General features: G+C 37.0%; 1 protein-coding gene across 2 annotated transcripts in view; it reads right to left on the reverse strand.

Moving 5' to 3' along the window:
• nwd2 (NACHT and WD repeat domain containing 2) overlaps positions 1–21,128 on the reverse strand; it is a 70,863-nt gene that overhangs the window by 38,417 nt on the left and 11,318 nt on the right. For both annotated transcript variants that reach the window (XM_026268698.1, XM_026268696.1), the window contains exon 3: positions 8,903–8,991. In XM_026268698.1, coding sequence (XP_026124483.1) covers positions 8,903–8,991 — 89 coding nt within the window. The remainder of the gene's footprint in view (positions 1–8,902; positions 8,992–21,128) is intronic.

Here is a 21,128-nt window from a genome sequence, read left to right on the forward strand (position 1 = left end):
TCCCACTCTACCACCTTTATGACCTTATGAAAGGCAATTAACCCAGGCACAAACTGCTAATATCCCTTTTCTCCACAAATACACTTTCTTGTGTTAAAGCACCTTTTCTGGATATCACAAAATCCATTAGTTACACACATAGACTGTATAAAAACAGGAAAACGTACATTCATTCGATCACAAAAACAGAACAAAAGATGTAGAAGAGACTGGCCACAATCACAATTTGAATTAAAAGTCCAGCAGTAGTTTTGTATCTACTGTAGTTCCTAAAGACTAAAGTCCTTGTTCACTGAGTCCGAAATTATTATTTTATTTTTTTTAGATGTGAAAACAGAACATCAAACATAATAAAACATTTTTTAAGACAGACAAAAGTTTTTGAGGCAGTGTAAGTCTATTATCTACATTATTATCTGTATATTTTGGTATAAATGTGTTAGTTTCAGAAATTATATATATATTTTTTTGTTTTGCATTTTTATTTTTAAATCTGCTTTTCCTGAGGTCTATAATAAGCCACTCAATGGAAGGTTCCATTGTGACTTTCTGTATTATGCTACACCGTGTGGTGTAACAACATGCCCCAGACTAAATGCTGTGTAAATCAAATAATACTTCATAATTTAATCAGCCCTCTAAATCTGTGAGAAATAAAATCTGTCAAAAGTCTGTGACCTTGGAGCCTGTGACTGGCAGTTTCATATAACATATTTCTATTAAAGCTGGTGACTTTCTTATTGAAAAAATCATTCTTTAACACTTTAGTATAAGGACCAGTTCTCACTATTAACTAGTTGCTTATTAGTATGACTATTATAAATATACTGGCTGTTTATGTGTACTTATAAAATGTATATTCTGCATGACCATATTTTACATCATTAATCCTACCCAATACCTAAACTTAACATCTAACTTTAATAAATTAGGAGTTTATTGAGGCAAAAGTCATAGTTAGTGGTTTGGTAATAGCAAGAATTGGACCTTAAAATAAAGTGTGACTGAACATTCTAATAAAAAATTCCAATACTGTCAAAAAAAAAAATTTAATAAAAAAAAATAAAAACACTGAAATCATTTTATTAAACTCATTATCAATTAATTAGAAGATATATTAAAATCTTTATTTTATTTTTTTTTTCAGCAGTGACAACATAATTTTGTCAGAAATCATTATTATTGCGGGTGTATATTGTGCAGGGAGACATTTAATCACAATTCCGCAACTTAGTCGCACCAAACTCAAAGAGTTAATTAACATTTATACAAATGTGTTTATATGCAAATTAGTCTGTTCAGTAGGCTACCTGACACATCTAGACTCGACTCCAGCCCCATAATCAAACCTCGTCTCTGCTGCGGTCGTCATGGCAGCCAAACAGCATTACCAGCGATCTGAAAGTGCCTACAGCTCCTCTCTTGCGCTCTCATTTCATTATTAAGCCCATCATTAAGACGTGGTGTTGGTATGAAAACAGGACTTTGTGCTAAGACTGGGCCTGTGTTGATGTGATCATGCTGACTGGAAGCTCATCGGGAGATAATGAACAGATTACACAGTTGTTGAAATGGTCAGTTGAGGTTTAAGTGTGAACCTCTATGGACTCTGGCGTCAGCGAGACTATGTGGGGGTCAAGTGTGGAGAAGAGATCATCCATTTTTGATCTATTTGATCTTTGTTTTGTTTGAAGGGACAAGATTTTGAAAAATAAAAAAAATAAATAAATAAGATTTAGGGGTTTTCAATGAATCAGTTATCAGCCTTATTTTCCAATTTTAGTTTTCCATATCCGCAAAAATCCACTATCAAACATCCTTTAATATAAATGATTAGGCTATATTTTGCAGTAAGATATTTCAATATTAGAAAATATAAGAAGGACAAGGTCAAATATCATAATATATAATCAATTGTAAGAATGACTGATTTAAACAATCCAACACGAAGAGTAAACGCAATATAGCATGCTATGTGTAAAAATAAAATAAAAAATCGACTGCAACTCAATAAAAAGTAAGTCTTATCATCCTAACTTTTTATATAAAGCAGATTATGGCATACTTCCTAATTCGCTCCCCACACTGTGAAAGCCTATCAGAGTCCCACACTGTCATGTTACAGCGCTTCCAGGCCTGATCCCACCACTGCTAAGGGGATTGAGTGTGTGCGTGTGTGTGTGTGTGTGTGTGCCCTGTGACTGGACTGGGATGAAGCCTTGGACAGAGAAATAATATTTCTCTGCCGAAGGCTTCATCCCAGTCCACTCATGTATGTAGCCTCACACACGCATGTACACAGACACACTCCATCCAGCATCCATTCCCCTCAGGGACGCCACAGGAAATAGAATCAAATGAAGGTGACCAGAAAGAATCGCAATTTGCCACATCATATTTTCTGGTTGAGAGAACTCCCTTCTTGTTCTGTCTGTTTCTCACTTTTCTGTCTCACCTTCTCTCTCTCTCACACCCTAAATCTTTTAGTTTTCCACTTCCTTTCTGACACTAGCATTGTTTTCCTCTTAGTTTAGCTTAAAGAGTAATGAGATAAATGTCATTTAAAAAGCTAATTTATTCACCAACATATCCAGTAAGATATTAAAACATCCTTAAAAACAACACACATTTACTTCAGATGCAAAGTTGAAGCCTAAATATCTCCATATTTAATTTTTTACATTAAATTAATTAAAAAGAATGTTTCAACATTTATATTTGAAAATAAAACAAGTACTGATGCACATTAAGAACGTGTGTTTTTTTGTTTTTGTTTTTCAGTAAAATAGTATGGAAGACCAAACCTGCAGAAATTTTTCTTTTAAAATTTATTTATTTATTTATTTTTACTTTTCCGTCTGCATCATGGAAATGAGGGAGGCGGTCCTTGTGGATCGCCGGTGAATCATTGGTTGAAAGCTCACGCAGATGCGTCAGATTAAACTAATAATAGAGATGGGAGTTTGAAAGTGGAATGTGCCAGATCAACTGGAGAGATTCAATATATTTTCACAGATTCCCATTTATCATGTTGAGTTATTTAATAGCGACTGAATTCAGTTACGTATCCTCATAGTTACATCACTAAGCCCAGAACCATCAACATCTTCAACGGTCTAAGTTGATGATGCCTCTAGACACACTTGGTGGAGGTTTCTACAGCATGTGCTCATTCTGTAATCACAGAGAAACTCTTCACTCTCAAAAGCATTGTGAGCATAAGTTTATTGTAAACCAGTTATACCTAAGGTCTCTAAAGTCTATTTAGGCTCACGATGCTTTTTGGAAATGCAATCCACTGGCATAAAGTTGGCTTGATGTTAGAAGCTCTGTTGTGGTGGCCCAAGCCACACAGGATGACCAATTGGCAAGGAAGGGTAATACCAGCACCCAAGTTATGTTTTAGGTACATAGGTTAAGTAATTTTTGCAATAGCCACACCCCAAACAATTCCTGATTTAGACACATTGATAATATAGTTTATTTCAGTTATCATATAATATTATTTGTCTTAGCAACACACTGTTTAAATGGAGTGCACACATTTTCACATTGTAGGGCTATGTAAATATTTTCTGTTTATTAATAATTGTTTCTTTGTTACCATGTTGGAGACAGCTCTGTCCTGGGGGGGGGAGAAAGGTGTGGCCAAGGGTGGAGGACTGTGATATCCTGTGACCTGCCAATTAAGCCATACCATGTGCTGCCATGTTGGAGGGGGGTTTGGGTTTAGTTGGTTGGCTCTGTGATTGTTTGTACTTGTCTTCCATTTTTTATTTTCCCCTTTTTGTGTAAATTGGTTTGGTCAAGCCACTATATATGTTCCCTGGTGTCTCATTCTGTTAGGTGAGGTTGTTAAGTTCATATTCTGTTTTGTTATATGCTGTTTTGAGTATAGTTATATTTTGTTGACCTCTTTTATAGGCCTAGTTGTTAATTTTTTGGTTTCTATTGTTCAGTATTTTTTGGGGTGTAATACAATAACCCATTTTCTAAAGAAACTTCTGTTTTCCTCATGGCCGGACTGTTTGGTCCGTGACATCTGTATTTGCAAATTCAGGACCATCTCTAAAGTTAAATACAACAGTATACACGTTTCTAATTCTAATAGCATTTTAAGAGAATAGCTTACAGTCACTTAACCAACTGTAAAGTGTTTGTCTATGAGTCAGGTATATTTAGTAATATTTACATATGATTTGAGTTTGTTTTAAAAATATAATATCTAACACATACCAATGTTGTATGTAACCTTAGAGATGGTCCCTAAACTTGCGAATATTGAGCGACTAGTGCCAAGCTAACTTTATGCATGTGGGTCGCCAGTGTTGGGCAGTAGCGTTGCTACAAGCAGCGAAGCTACTAGTTTAACTACATTTCTCAGTAGCTTGGTCGTAGCTTCGCTACTTTCTGAATCAAATCACTTTTCAGTAGCAAAGCTCTTTTTTTACCAAGTGGTGCAGTAGCTTCCACACAAGCTACATTTTCGCAAGCATTTCTGAAGCTCAAACTCTAATCGGGAAATACAACTGCTAAGATCGCTGATCCTGGATCAGTAGTGACGCGACGGCGCGACTTCATCTTGTTCGTGTTTACGGTGGATAGCAACCAACCATCTTTATGATGCATTACTGCTCCCTTCTACACCAGATTGTACCACTCCTTGGCCAGTCATGGAAAAAAAATATTTGATGAAATGATGGCATAGGATGAGGTCGGAGACCGTTATTCCCGAGGAGTGAGTCGCCGTGGCCGTACCTCGACAAGTACATGACACTGACAGAGATAACAGAGATAATATATTTTTCTAGATGCTGCTTGTAAAAATTATCAGGGTCCCCCTTACGAAAGGAAAATATATTTACCAATATATTTCTTAAAATATATTGTGATATATTGGAATATATTATTTTCCTTTTTATTTCTAATATTTTATATTTTTTAATACATTTATTAATATATTGATGACACATATATTAGATAATATATTGCAAAATATACAAATGATTGCCGCTTTCAATATATTGCATTATATTGGAAAAAATTAATATATATAAGAATATATGCCTAATATATTACATTATATTTTCCAATATACTGCAATATATTTTTGTTTCATAAGGGCCAGCCTGGCCATTTTTTTTGTACTGTTTGGAGGTCTTGCATTTTGTTCTGCAAAGTCCTATAGTATATTAAGCATGCCCATGCAAAAGGTGCATACACTTACTTTTGCGCACATTGTTAATTACATGTATTTTGATTGTTTTTGTTGCCAAATTGATAAGGAACACAAAAAACTATTAAACTAAACAATTACACCTGCCTATCTGTTTGACTGACAGTTTTAAGCACTGAGATAGAATTTACTTGTAATAAAACGTGTTCAACATAAAAATTTAATTTTAAAAGTAGCTTAGATGTAGCAAGCTACTGTTGATGTAGCTTAGCTTGCTACATTTCCCAAGGGGGTAGCTTCAGTGTAGTGAAGCTTCATTTACTGTAGAGTAACTGGTAGCTTAGCTCACTACATTTTCCAAGTAGCTTGCCCAACAATGTGGGTCGCTTTTCAAAAAGCATTTTGATCCTGAGAAGACTGTAGAGACATTTAGTGCAACTGGTTTAATGATAAACTTATGATCACAATGCTTTTGGGAGTCTCTTCTCTGTAATTACAAAATGAAGACAAGCCTTAAAAACCTCCACCCAGTGTCTAGTAGTGTCATCAATCTACAAACTCATTGTCTATGTTGATAGTTCCGGGCTTAATGTAGTTCAGTGCAAATCCCGCCCTGCAGCTGATTCTAAGGCTGGTGACACACTGGCTGCGTGGCGTGTGTGTGCGTTTCTGCTGCGTGTCAGTTGTGTGTCTTTACACACCAGAATCGTGCCTGACACGTCGCTGGCGCGCTGCTGCTGTAGGTGACATAGAGCGAGGCCGCCGACAGACCAGGATCTTGTCTTCGCGTCAACAATATCTATACTTCATGTTGAGCAAAAAAATATAAAGCCTACTGATAAAGGACACCGTCAACAGTATTGACGGCAAAATAGACTATGTTTGACAGGTGCAATATGCCAGTGTTTCACTGGCCTAAGGTTTTCAAAAGGCATCACGCGAGTGAAAACATCACTACAACTAGGAAAAAAATTATTGTAATTCAAATGCAGCTCCTGTCGGCATTTAAACAGACCTTTGCTCTTAATTCTGATCAGACCAACGCAATAACGAAATCTTAGCAGGTGTAAAAACTGAAACTGTTGATGCTGCAACTTTACACTTTGGAAAAGTTATATATATTTTTTTAAATATGAGCAGGCCTACAAGCTGGCATTGGTAATGCTGCACTGTAATCATAGTTATTTATATATATTTTTCATCATATTTTTTTTAATATGATTGGTTTGAGACAGAGTATTTATTTAGTGGAGAACTTTGCAGCAGTATTTTATTTCTTATTCTTTATTTTTAATTTCCTATATATTTTATTATTTATTAAGTATTTTTTTTAAAGTGTAAACAAATTGTAACAAAAGTTTATAGTGATAAACAACCTGCAGTTTAATGTTTGCATTTCTTTCCCTTACTGTACCAAAAACGAACCTAACCGTGACTTTAAAACCGAGGTACGTACCGAACCGTGATTTTTGCGTACCGTTACACCCCTCCTATCTATTTATTTATTTATTTATTTATTTGTTTATTTCTCCATACTATTTCACTGACAAACAAAAACAAAACAAAAAAACACCGGTTCTTAATATGCATCAGTACTTGTTTTATTTTCAAATATAAATACTGAAACATTCTTTTCAATTCTTTTATTACATGTATTCATTTATCTATATATTATTTTTTTATTTCTGCAGGTTTAGTCCTCCATAAAATAGTGGTAAGATAAAAATATAATGTAATATCTGTTCAGTGATATGAACTAAATGTGCGCTTCTGTGATGCAAAACACTTGATTTTCTGAAAGGAATGATTCATCCCAGGTATGCTCTGTTATGAGCCCACTTGGCTTATAATCATTTAATTTATAAGCAATTTGATCACAATAGGTCTGAGCAATAGGACATGACTATATTCCATCCCAAAATCTCATATTAGAATATTTTTTTAATTTAATCCATTATTCCTGACTAACCCTGCTTTTGCATCTTACTTTCAAATCAGTCACACCTGATGTGCATAAACTGACATACTCATGAAAAGATAATGGCTCATCTATGATGACGGATGAGGAAATGATTACACCAGGACCCAAGAAGAGGTATCTTAAAGCTGGAGTTTGTCAGTTAATGACACCAAAAGATATATTCCACAGAGATGTAAACACAGTATAAACACAATGTAAACAATTATGTCTTAAATAGTAAACAGATGAGGAAAAAAATTAATTGGATGTGACAAATATGTGCATTACTTCTTACAGTGTAAACAGTCTAAAAGAAGTTCTGCTGTCTATGATGCAGCATTAATTAAACAATATTCACCATTTCAAGTGGTGGAAACTTGTTAGATTAAAGCATGTTGAACTAAAGAAATTCAAAGTGAAGCAACATTTAACTGATAATAGTTCATTTTATTTACAGTACTGAATCAGTAATATTGTATAGAGTGACAATAATTTAAGTAGTTTTATTGTACTTTTGATTACTTTCTTTGTTTTGCTACTTTCCTTGTTTACTTGAAAAATGTCTATTGTCGAATGCTGCTGCTAGGTACACTGTTTATCTCATTAATGTCTTTGTTATATTGCTTGCAATTAGTTTCTTTTTTCTTAATTTTATTACTGTTTACTTGTCTTAACTGTGTTTACTGGTACATATTTTACAAGATTGGGATTTCAATTTGACATTTGGTAACATTCAATCTTCAGACAAACAATTTTGGTATTATGACTAAAGACCTGCACACTGACTTTACTCCCATTTTGTAGTTGCTCCTGAAATGTGCTGTTCATTTGCATAGAGATAAACTTTTTGCTACTTTGTTGCATCACTGGACACGCTTGGATTCGGTCTCCACTGGTCACTGGAAGTTGGTGGTTCTTTGCGGAATGTGAATGGGATCAAGTTGTTTAGACGTTGCATGTCTCTGACAATATGAATGGGGCTTAGGGATTCACCTAACCCATCCAATCAAAAATTCAAAATCAAAGTTGATAATCCAAAAGTTGTTACTTATTCCTCTTCATTACTAATAATCTAAATGTTAGTATGTTCAATGCAATTTTCAGTAAATCTAATATATATATATATATATATATATATATATATATATATATATATATATATATATATATATATATATATATATATATATATATATATTAGAGACTATAATGGTTATTAATGTCATTTATGTTTTTAGTGACACTAAAAACAGTCAAAAAAAAAAAAATCATTGAGCAGGCTTGCTTTTAACAAGGCATAGTCTTACATAAAGATCTGTTTCTTGAGGGGATGCGCTTGAAATCAGGTCAAGCCCCACACCCATGCAGACTCAGTTAAATCTCAGCGCACTGTCAGCGCCAATGGCCATGGTACCACTTCCAGGCACTGCATTTGTTTATCAAATTGCATGATAAAAATCTCCCCACTGCTCCATTCTCTCAGACAACAAACCATTTGCATTGTAAATACCACTCTAGAGGAGAGGAGGGGCGGAGAAAAGGGGATTATTTCTGGCCATGCTCCTGAGGGCAAATATAAAAGACACATACTTTCGTCTTGCATGGGCATATCAGAGTTGAGATCACATAATAGTCCCTAAGAAACTTTATCTTCCCAGCCAACAGAGCGAGAAGAAGAAAGCAGAAGGTTAGGAAAGAGAGAGAGAGAGAGAGAGAGAGAGAGAGAGAGAGAGAGAGAGAGAGAAAATAAAAGACAACCGTGTTACCTGGAATTCAATGCCATAGTTCTCCCTGCAGAAGTCTCGGAGTTTGGGATAGACATGTTCTTTCAGAGCATTTCTCTCTGCTTCTGTATCTGTGACAGGAAACACAAACAAACACGAATATTAAGAGAGGATACTCAGAGGACAGAATTATAAACATTTATCTGTAAATATTCATAAATCTCTGTTTGTAAATTTCTGTAAATCATTTTATTCAGATTTTTAACAGGCTGTAATTACAAAAAAACACTGTGTTGGTATATTAATTCATATTTTGAATTTATTTTTATATTTTCAGGTTGCACTTTATATTTAGTTTAAGATTTTACTCAATTAATGTGCTTTTGTCGTTTGTTTTTTAGTTGTTGTTTTTTTATTTTTTATGTATCTAATGGTTTGATTAACACTTTATTAAAGGGACCACTTCTCACTATTAACTAGTTGCTTAGTAGTATTGACTGTTTATTAGTAGTTATAAAGCACATATTCTACACGATCATATTCTACATCCCTACATCCCCTAATACCCAATACCTTAACTTAACAACTACCTTACTAACTACTAATAAGCATAAAATTAGGGGTTTATTGAGGCAAACTACAGAGTTTATGGTTTGTTAATACTTAGAATCGGACCTAAAAATAAAGTTTTGATTTTATTTCAGTGTTTTTTTTTATTAGGTAATTTAGTACTTCAACATTACCTTATATTGTAACTAGTTGCCAAAATTTGGCAAAATGTTTATTTTTCAACAGTAAAATAAATAAATAAAATAAAATAAATAAAAAACTTCATCCAATATTATCCCATCTTTGTTTCAATTAATGATTTTTAATAGTTTTAGTATTATTATTATTTTAACAACAACACCTAAAGATTACCACATTCTTGCATCATGGTATATCCAAATAACAACAATAATACAAAAATAAATAAAAATTAAAGCTGCAAGCAGCGATGAACGGGCCCTCACACCCGGGCTCACCGGCAGCAAATGGCTTTAGTAAATAGGTGAACGGTGAGAAATATGCATTTAAACTCATAAATATAAGTAGAATGTATCAATGTTTATTCCATATATGTGCCAATATTCCTGTTGCCAGCAGGTGGCGCTATCATTATGTGTTCAGGGCAGGACTCTTATCGAACATATGAAGCTTGGGGAAGATTGAACATTTTATGCTTGAGTTACAACAATTTCTCTTGCTGTGGCGAGACATCAAATTTTGTCATGGCGCCATGGGCACGCCCTTTAACAAAATCTCAAGATCTAGACAATTTAACATTGCACAGGCCTTTAGATTAGACTGACCACAAAAAATACATTCATGTCAAAAGATTTCTATGAGTAGTTTGTCACAGCGTAAAACATGTCACTTCCTGTTGCCAGCAGGTGGCGCTATGACTATATCTGAATATGGGCATGTAGATCTGTTAAGGGCAGAAGTTATATCTAACATGTGAAGTTTGGAATAGATTGGACATTGTATGTCTGAGTTACAGCAACTTCCTTTTTCATAGCGAAACATCGAAATTTGTCAGGCCGCCATGGACACGCCCTTTAACGAAACCTCAAGATCTTCGCAATTTAACATCGCAAAGGCCTTTCAATTTAACTGACCAAGTTTGGTGTTGATCTGAATAAATCTCTAGGAGGAGTTTGTTAAAGTACAACCCCTGAAAATGGCAAAAACAACACAAATTTTGCAGAGAAAATTCGAAATAACTGACTTCCTGTTGGGATTCGGATTTTGTACCAAGAGACTTTTTTGTAGGTATTGGTGTGTTACATGTGTGTACCGTTTTTTTGTACATGTACGTGAAACATAGCTCGAGGCGCACTCCGTTGAAAGTGTATTGGTGGCGCTATCGAGCTATTTTGCCACACCCGATGGAATATTGGCCTTCGGATGTGTTCAGGCCAGGACTCATATCACACATGTGAAGTTTGGGGAAGATCGGACAATTTATAGAGTTATAACATCTATTATTCCCATAGTGAGACATCGAACATCGTCACAGCGCCATGGACACACCTTTTAACGAAAACTCAAGATCTTCACAACTTAACATTGCACAGGCCTTTAGATTAGACTGACCACAAAAATACATCGATGTCATAAAGTTTCTAGGAGTGGTTCGTCGCAGTGTAAAACATGTCACTTCCTGTTGCCAATAGGTGGCGCTATGACTATAACTTAATATGGGCATGTCAATCTGCTCAGGTTCGGAGTCTCATCAAGCATATGAAGTTTGGGGCAAATTGGACATTGTATGTCTGAGTTATAGCAACTTCATTTTTCATGGCGAATCATCGAAATTCGCCAGGCCGCCACGGACGCGCACTTCAATGAAAACTCAAGACCTTCGCAATTTAACATCGCAAAGGCCTTAAGATAAGGCATACCAAATTTGGTGTTGATTTGAATAAATCTCTAGGAGGAGTTCGTTAAAGTACAACACATGGAAATGACAAAAATTACTCAAAATTTGCTCATAATATTAAAAATAACTGACTTCCTGTTGGGTTTAGAATTTTGCTCCAAGAGTCTTTTTGTAGGTATTGGTATGTTACATATGTGTGCCAATTTTCGTGCATGTACGTGAAACATAGCTGGAAGGCTGTTGATTTTCTTAGTATAGGTGGCACTGTCGAGCCATTTTGACACAGCCTCTTCTGAATCCTATATCAGACTAAAATTTTCACCAGATTTGACGCGTGTGCAAAGTTTAATTAATTTTTGAGCAAGTTTAAGCCCTCAATAATGCGATTCATTTTGGAGAAGCGGAAGAATAATAATAAGAAACAGAGCAGATAAAATAGGGCCCTCACACCATCTGTGCTCGGGCCCTAAAAATTGTCAGTTGTTCCCTCTAAGATACTTTACATCATATGCATAAGTGCTTAGGAGCAAATCACATACAAACATATACAAACTTCTCTCTATCAGTTACTGTTTTTTGTTCTCTTTTCAACACTCTGTTCTTTCATACACTGTATTTTCTCAGGGGATAGCTGCCAGCAAGGCTTGAAAACAGAGATACCCCGGCTTACACTGAAGTCACTTCTGTTCTCTGCTGCTAGTAACAGAGCAAAAACAAACACAACTTCTGAAATCACACTGACAATCTTGGATACAAAACCTGGAAACAAAGTTGCATGATTTTGAAAATGTAAAAGATAGCAATGATATGACATCAAGTAAGAAATATTCAGTATAAATGAGAATATGAGAAGATGATTGTCAGGTTTGACACTAACTGGTGCAGTTCGTGCAGCTTGTGTGCTGCTGCCATTAAAGCAAAACACATTCTGAAATAGATTTAAATTATTCACTTATGAATTAATTTTTGGTTAATAAAATCAGTTAACTTAAAATGCAAAATGCAAAAATAGCAGCTTAACTAGTGGCCTTAGAAACTTGCACACAGCAGCAGTGTATATTGTTCAATACACAAGACATATGAGACATATACAAGAATATACACGTGTAATCCTTACAGTATTTACTACTGTACACAGCTGCTAGTAGCAAGGCAAAAACAAACAGCACCAGCACCCTATTCACAAAACAATTAAACCTGCATTTACAAACCTTTGATAGAGTACCTAAAATATGAATATAAATATTAAAAGTTTGCTTTGCTATCACAACAGTCTAATTTCATGGTCATTTTACGTATAGGTGATGCTTAGTCAAACATTTATCTTTGCATCTTTCTACTGAGCTCTGATTTGCCTTGGAATGACAATGAAAGGTAGCTGAACCTGATTGCCATTTATACGTACATTTCACCGAAGCATGATCCCCTATCTGTCGTTCATTACAATTGATGTCGTGATGACATAGGGCGTTTACTTGAGAGCCTCAATCTGCTCTGAGTTTCAGAGAAAATGGCAATGAGTTTTGGCTAGTGGATTTTGCATACCAGAGCCACTCGTGCATACAGATATAAATAGGTGACAGGTGCATCCACTCATTAGATTTTTGTTTTTCGGAGCTTAGTGGATGAATGATTTCTTCTCCACAAAGCCTTTTCATTGTGACTGGAAGAAAGAAGTTGTCCTGGTTGGCATGACGACACAAACAGACTGGGAGAGCTTCTCCGCTGGACACGTCCCCGTGGACCTCTAACTCCTCCCACAGCGGATGTCCCGTGTGGCAACCGAGTGATCTCGTTGGCCCAGCTCATGATGTTCAGCATTTAATTCAGTACGCCGCCGAAGGATTTCTGTGTCTATTGCAGCATCGGGGGATGGGCTATCATCCTCTGAGGATGAAGATTTGGTAGGGCTAACCCATCCCGGCTTATTCGGATAGTTTAACTCAGCTATGTGATTCAGTTGACCAGGCGGAGAATGGCGAATTCCTCCCGAGGCAATCTGGCTGATTTGGAATCAATTCAGGGAAGCCCAGTTAGACCTATTAGCTTCTCACCAGTCCTCCCACTGTTGGCTGTATTACGACCTGACCTCCTAAGCACAGATGCACTGGCACACAGTTGACCTGGGGCTCTACACAAATATGCCTTTCCCCCAGTGAGCCTTCTCACACAGACACTGTGCAAGGTCAGGGAGGACGAGAAACAGGTCTTGCTGGTTGTGCCTTAGTGGCCTACCCAGACCTGAATTTTGGAACTTATGGTCCTCACAACAGCCCATCCCTGGTACATCTCTCGGGGAAGGACCTACTTTATCAGGGACTTGGCACCAAATGGCACCTGCATCCAGATCTCTGGGACCTCCATGTGTGGCTCCTGGATGAAACATAGCAGACTTAAGTGATCTGCCACTGGCGGTGTTAAACATGATCACTCAGGCTAGAGCTCCCTCAACAAGGCAAACCTATGTTCTGAAGTGGAGTCTGTTTGTGAATTAGTGTTCTTCTCACAGAGAAACACCCAAAGTTGCATGATTGGAGTAGTGCTTTCGTTCGCATGATCTCATTGTCAGGGTCCTGAGGGGTGCCAGAAGGTTGAATCCTCCTAGGACACCCCTGGTGCCTGTCCTGGCTGGTCTTCAGAGGGATCCCTTTGAGCCGGCCTCAGTTGAGCTTAAGTTCTTGTCTGCTAAGACAGCGCTCCTGACCACCCTCACTTCCATCAAGATGGTCAGGGACATTTTCCATGAGCGAAGAGTGCCTTGTGTTCAGGCCGGCCTACTCTCATGTTGTCCTTTCTTGATCAGGTGGTGAACCTGCAAGCACTGCCTTTGGAGGAGGCAGATCTAGCCTTTGCCTTACTGTGTCCCGTAAGAGCATTGTGCATATACGTGGACCGCACATGGAGCTTCAAATGCTCTAAGCAGCTCTTTGTCTGCTACGGAGATCAGCAGAAAGGAAAGGCTGTCTCCAAGCAGATGTTGGCCCACTTGACAGTGGATGCTATCATCTTGGCCTTCCAATCCCAAGGTGAGCCATGCCCCCTTGGACAACACTCCACACAGAGTGTGGGCGTTGGAAAGGTTACATACATACATACATACGTAACCCTTGTTCCCTGATGGAGGTAATGGAGACATTATGTCCCCATGCCACAACGTTGAACCATCGCTGGTTGCCAGGGGCACGTTCTCGGCTCCTCTATGTAAAACGTGATGAATGGAAGCACCTGTTGCCTATTTATACCCATATGCATGGGGAGTGGCAAATCCATTGGTGTTTTCTCTGAAAGTCAGAGCAGATTGGGGCTCAAGTAAACCCCCTATGTCATCACAACATAATTTCACTGTTCCCTCCATCAGGGAATGAGGGTTACATACGTAACCGAAACGTTTCCTATTCTATTTGTCTGTATCAGTTTGCTATTGTGCAGGCTCTCCACTGATAGTTGATATTGTGAAAGAGAACAGGAAAATCTCTCTCTGTGGAAGATGAGGCCAATCTTGCGCTCTGAACCCTCTAGATAGAGTCAGCCAAGACAGCGTGTCACAGCTCGCCACAGTATCTCTATCTGTGTCAACCTATTTCAGATTTTTGGTGGTTGAACAGCTTGTGCGCTTTTCATGTTTTAAATCTTTTATAACTGTCCATTCTGATCTTTTTTGGGCTGTCCTATAAATTATCTAGTCCCAGCATGTTACTTTTCCCTCATACTGTGTTCCTGTGCCATTTTTGTTATTTTGTCAGTAATAAATGCTGTGGTGAAACTATCTACAGTTTTTGTTTCCCTCCCACTACCTTTTGAACCAGCTGACTTGATAACTGCCTTGATAACTTTCCCTTGCCTTTTCATGTCTTCCTGTATTTCCTGTAACTTTTTTCTCACTCCAACAAAAGTAAAAAATTATCCAAGCAAGACAAGTCTTTCTCTCTTAATTGGCATTAAATGAAAATTTGTATGCTGTGAAAATATTGTGAACAATTCAACTGTGCATATGTTTTATTTTTGTATGCTTTGACCTTGTAATGTTTAATAAATTTATAATATCTGGACCTTCCAATTGACCATTCACCACACCCCTGCAAATTCCCTTTTGGCCACCAGTTGAGTGCAACACCCACATCTAAAATTTCACAGTACGGAAGAAAATATCTGCTGCTACTTCTATTTCATTATGAATTTAAGATGCAGTCATAATAGAGTAGAGGTAATTGTATATCCATGTTTGATAGCCAAAGGTTCACACTATGAATGTAAAAATAAGCATTTTCAGATACTGAGTATAACGAGAATACATTATTTTATTCATTCTTCCAACCCTAAACATTTTTTTAAGTTTAAAAGTATTAACATATTACTTTAACAGACCATGAATAACCCCAAATGCTTGATTATTTTCACAGTAATATTAGAGACATGTAGTCTATATCTGTATTATGTAAAATATGTTGCCTTTTTCCAAAATGGTCCTACTTCATGTTACTGTAGGTGACCATAACTACTATATCCTTAAATTTAAATTCATCGTTTGGTACAATGCATGCTTTATTATTATTATACACACACACACATATATATATATATATATATATATATATATATATATATATATATATATATATATATATATATACAGTATTGTTCAAAATAATAGCAGTACAATGTGACTAACCAGAATAATCAAGGTTTTTAGTATATTTTTTATTGCTACGTGGCAAACAAGTTACCAGTAGGTTCAGTAGATTGTCAGAAAACAAACAAGACCCAGCATTCATGATATGCACGCTCTTAAGGCTGTGCAATTGGGCAATTAGTTGAAAGGGGTGTGTTCAAAAAAATAGCAGTGTCTACCTTTGACTGTACAAACTCAAAACTATTTTGTACAAATATTTTTTTTTTCTGGGATTTAGCAATCCTGTGAATCACTAAACTAATATTTAGTTGTATGACCACAGTTTTTTAAAACTGCTTGACATCTGTGTGGCATGGAGTCAACCAACTTGTGGCACCTCTCAGCTGTTATTCCACTCCATGATTCTTTAACAACATTCCACAATTCATTCACATTTCTTGGTTTTGCTTCACCCCACAAGTTCTCAATTGGATTAAGGTCTGGAGATTGGGCTGGCCACTCCATACCATTAATTGTGTTGGTTTGGAACCAAGACTTTGCCCGTTTACTAGTGTGTTTTGGGTCATTGTCTTGTTGAAACAACCATTTCAAGGGCATGTCCTCTTCAGCATAGGGCAACATGACCTCTTCAAGTATTTTAACATATGCAAACTGATCCATGATCCCTTGTATGCGATAAATAGGCCCAACACCATAGTAGGAGAAACATGCCCATATCATGATGCTTGCACCTCCATGCTTCACTGTCTTCACTGTGTACTGTGGCTTGAATTCAGAGTTTGGGGGTCGTCTCACAAACTGCCTGTGGCCCTTGGACCCAAAAAGAACAATTTTACTCTCATCAGTCCACAAAATGTTCCTCCATTTCTCTTTAGGCCAGTTGATGTGTTCTTTGGCAAATTGTAACCTCTTCTGCACATGCCTTTTTTTAACAGAGGGACTTTGCGGGGGATTCTTGAAAATAGATTAGCTTCACACAGACGTCTTCCATCTGTCACAGTACTTACAGGTAACTCCAGACTGTCTTTGATCATCCTGGAGGTGATCATTGGCTGATCCTTTGCCATTCTGGTTATTCTTCTATCCATTTTGATGGTTGTCTTCCGTTTTCTTCCACGTCTCTCTGGTTTTGCTCTCCATTTTAAGGCATTGGAGATCATTTTAGCTGAACAGCCTATCATTTTTTGCACCTCTTTATAGGTTCTCCCCTCTCTAATCAACTTTTTAATCAAAGTACGCTGTTCTTCTGAACAATGTCTTGAACGACCCATTTTCCTCAGCTTTCAAATGCATGTTCAACAAGTGTTGGCTTCATCCTTAAATAGGGGCCACCTGATTCACACCTGTTTCTTCACAAAATTGATGACCTCAGTGATTGAATGCCACACTGCTATTTTTTTGAACACACCCCTTTCAACTAATTCAACTAATTGCCCAATTGCACAGCCTTAAGAGCGTGCATATCATGAATGCTGGGTCTCATTTGTTTTCTGAGAATCTACTGAACCTACTGGTAACTTGTTTGCCACGTAGCAATAAAAAAATATACGAAAACCTTGATTATTCTGGTTAGTCACATTGTACTGCTATTATTTTGAACAATACTGTATATAATTTTTTAAATACCTGCATGTACAGTAAATGCATACGTTATTAATTTCTGTAATTACATTTATAATCACCAAACCTGTCGCTAACCTTACCCATATCCCACCTCCATAGCAGCAGAAGTGTTTTGCAATACAATATTAACACAATAAGTACATTGAACTTATCTTTTGATGTAAGAAATATTAGACAATTTAATGTACTTTTTTTATGTAAAAAAAAACTGGTTATCTGATGTCCTTCGTGAGCATCAGTCCAAATTAAGGGCAACAGAGAGAAAATGGTGCAAATCAAAATATTTGTCCGACCTGAATTTGTATCAGTCTTTGCTTTCATCTGTGCTTAAGTCCACACTGCACTTCATATTTGCACAACAAGATCAGAGCTCCAGACCTCTTCAAAACTTTTAATTCTCTACTCTGTCCCTCTCCACCACCTCTAACAGCTGATGATGTTGCCACATTCTTCACAGACAACACTAGAACATTCAGTAGTCAGCTCTCATCTCCACACACACATACTCAAACCCTTCACATCCACCCCTAAAACTTCACTCTGATCCTTCTTTCCCCTGACGGAGGCAGAAGTATCCAAACTTCTCCTCTCCAGCCATCCTACAACATGCCCAGTAGACCCTATCCCCTCAAACGTTCTCCAAGCAATCTCTCCAACTCTTTTACCAGCACTAACACACATCATCAACACATCTCTCCTCACAGGCACTTTCCCCACTGCATCCAAGCAGGCTTGGGTAAACCCACTGCCCATTTAACTGAGAATGTGCTACTGTCAGTCACTGAAGCCTGGCGGATTGCAAAAGCGAATTCCAAATTATCAATTCTTATTTTGCTGGATCTATTAGTCGCATTTGACAATGTGAATCATCAGATCCACCTGTCTGCCCTCTCATCACTGGGCATCACAGAGATTACACTTCGCTGGTTTGAATCCTATCTTACTGGTAGGTCTTTCAGGGTGAAACATATCAACTGATCACTGGGGTTCCTCAGGGATCAGCTCTTGGACCCTTCCTCTTCTCCAAGTATACAACATCCCTGGGATATCCCATCATACAGGCATATGTCTTCTCCTACCATTGCTATACTGATGACACACAACTCTACTTTTCATTTCAACCAGATGATTCAACGTAGCTGCATGGATCTCTGGCTGCCTGGCGGACATCTCGGCATGGATGAAAGAACGTTACCCTTATCTGGCAAAGACTGAGCTCCCTGTCTTCCCTGCCACTCCAACTCTACAGCATACTGTAATTTCATCACCCAGTTAGGTTCATCAACAATTACCCCATCAAGTTCAGATAGAAATCTTGGTGTAATCTTGTCTTTGATGACCAGGTGACTTTCCATTGCAAAAACTGCTCGATTTGCAGGTTTGCATTGCACATCAGAAATATCAGGCCCTCTCTAACAGAGAATGCTGCACAACTCCTTGTCCAGGCCTTGTCATCTCTAGGCTGGATTGCTGCAATTATCTTTTGGCTGGACATGCACAATGCACAAACGAGCCTATATAAATGATTCAGAATGCAGCGGCATTTAGCCCATTGGGTCATTTTATTGGGTTGTTTTTAATATTTTTACCCAGGTGCTGGGTAGTTTTTCCTGTAACTAAGTTGTTGGGTCATTTTTTATCCTGGACTATTTTTTTTTTCTACCAAATCACTGGGTTGAGCTTGAGCTGTTGAGTTACTGTCAAAGTGCTGGCTTTTTGAGTCTTCTACAGGAGAGAGCGTTTCTCAGCACCACCGATTTGGTGCACTTCTTCATTGAAATTAAAGTTTGTAACAAGTTTAAATGTATGTAAAATTGTATGCTGTATTCACCCAGTTAAAGTTATTTACCCAGCACTGGGTTGCCAAATAACCAAAGTTGGGTTGTTTTTAACCTAGAATTTTTCAGAGTGTAGTAGGTAAGTCCTTCTAACATAAAGAGGGACCAAAATGTGCATTAACTAGAATACTGAGTGATAATTTCGAAGTGATTTTTTCAGTCTTTCTGAGTGGAACTTCCTCAAAACAGAATTGCCTCCCATAATCGAAAATGCAGTAGGCTTGTTAGGAAAAAGGTCCATTTTCAACAGTGTAGGGATATATGAAGCAAAGCTCACACAGACTTTCAAGCAATGCCTGCTTTCTGCTGTCAACACGGCACATTCGCTTGACCAACTTTAACCCACCATGAAATCTACATGGTCAAATCTGTCATCCTTATGCAAAATTCATGATTTACAAATTCACAAATAGTCCTACTGAAATTATTTTATTTTATTCTTATTCAATAATTTTATTTTATTTTTATTCAATGTTCAATCTTGTAATAGTCTCCTCACATGCAAACAATTCCTCAGAACAAAATAAACCTTTAGACACCATTATTGTCAAGTTAGTAGACAAGGCACGGTATAGACAGGCAAGATACCAGGGGAAAGCAGAAACCTTCATATAGTCATAAATGAATTAACGTGGAATACACTGGAGAGTGCTTTAGACAGCGAATTTGCATAACAGATTGAAGCTTTCAAAATGTATCCATCTGATAATTGAGTCAAAGTTATAGGTATAGAGAGAGAGAGAGAAAAAAAAGAAAAATAGAGAGGCAAAGAAAAGAATAAAAAAAACACCAGCTATATGAGCTGCTGTGCTTGCCTCCACATTTACATGTGGCATGTTTGAAATGTCTGACATGAAAAAGATAAAGAACATGGAGAAGAAGGAAAAAACATAGTAAGCTAAATCACTGCAGAGTGGGGGGAAGGGGGATAATGCCAATAAAGCATTTTTGAACAAGACTAGATTGAAATAAGGAAGGAAGGAAAGTGAGGAAAGATGAAGGCAGGAGTCAAGAGAAATAAATGACTTGAATTAGACTTTTAATTTATATTTTTTTAAAAATATTGTAGACCCAATCAAAGCCCAGAAATGCTGCCCTTAAACAAATATACGGACTAATGAGATTTTCCAGTCTCCTACATTAAAAGTGAACATGAAATCAAAATGGACCCTATTTAAGTTAAGTGCACTTGCCACCTTAGAAATTTTAATAGCTAAGTAGCTAATAGCTAAGTAACTTTGCAACCACCTGTCAACTAATTGCCAACTATTACAGTATGAGTAGACTATTAGTTTAGGGTAAGTACAATAAATTGATGTGTTACTTACAGTTGCAAAGTTAGTTACAGTTAGTAGAATCTTGATATCATCAAAAAAGCTGTTAGCAGATTTTAAACAGACAGTTTACCAATACTCTTCTCTACTGGTAGCTGACATGTAGTTAACGGAGACTATCAATTTAAAGAGTTGCCAGTTCCAGGATTTTCCCATAGAGAATGCATTCTTGCATCCATCTGTTGTTTTTCAATTGTTTTCTATCTAGACATATGCTTAATGTTAGATTTTTGACCATAATAACATATCATGCTGATTTAGCATCTCCTATTCTTTGTATTTCAGTTCAAAAACATGTCTCACAAGACCTGTATTTTGTTCCATTCTGTTGCTTCCTGTCTCATGTCTAGCATTTTTAAAACACAATAATGCATCCCATTTTTTTTTCTTTTATCAACAATTAATAACTAACATTAAA

The sequence above is a fragment of the Carassius auratus genome, chromosome 7 (assembly GCF_003368295.1).
Source record: "Carassius auratus strain Wakin chromosome 7, ASM336829v1, whole genome shotgun sequence".
NCBI lineage: Eukaryota > Metazoa > Chordata > Actinopteri > Cypriniformes > Cyprinidae > Carassius > Carassius auratus.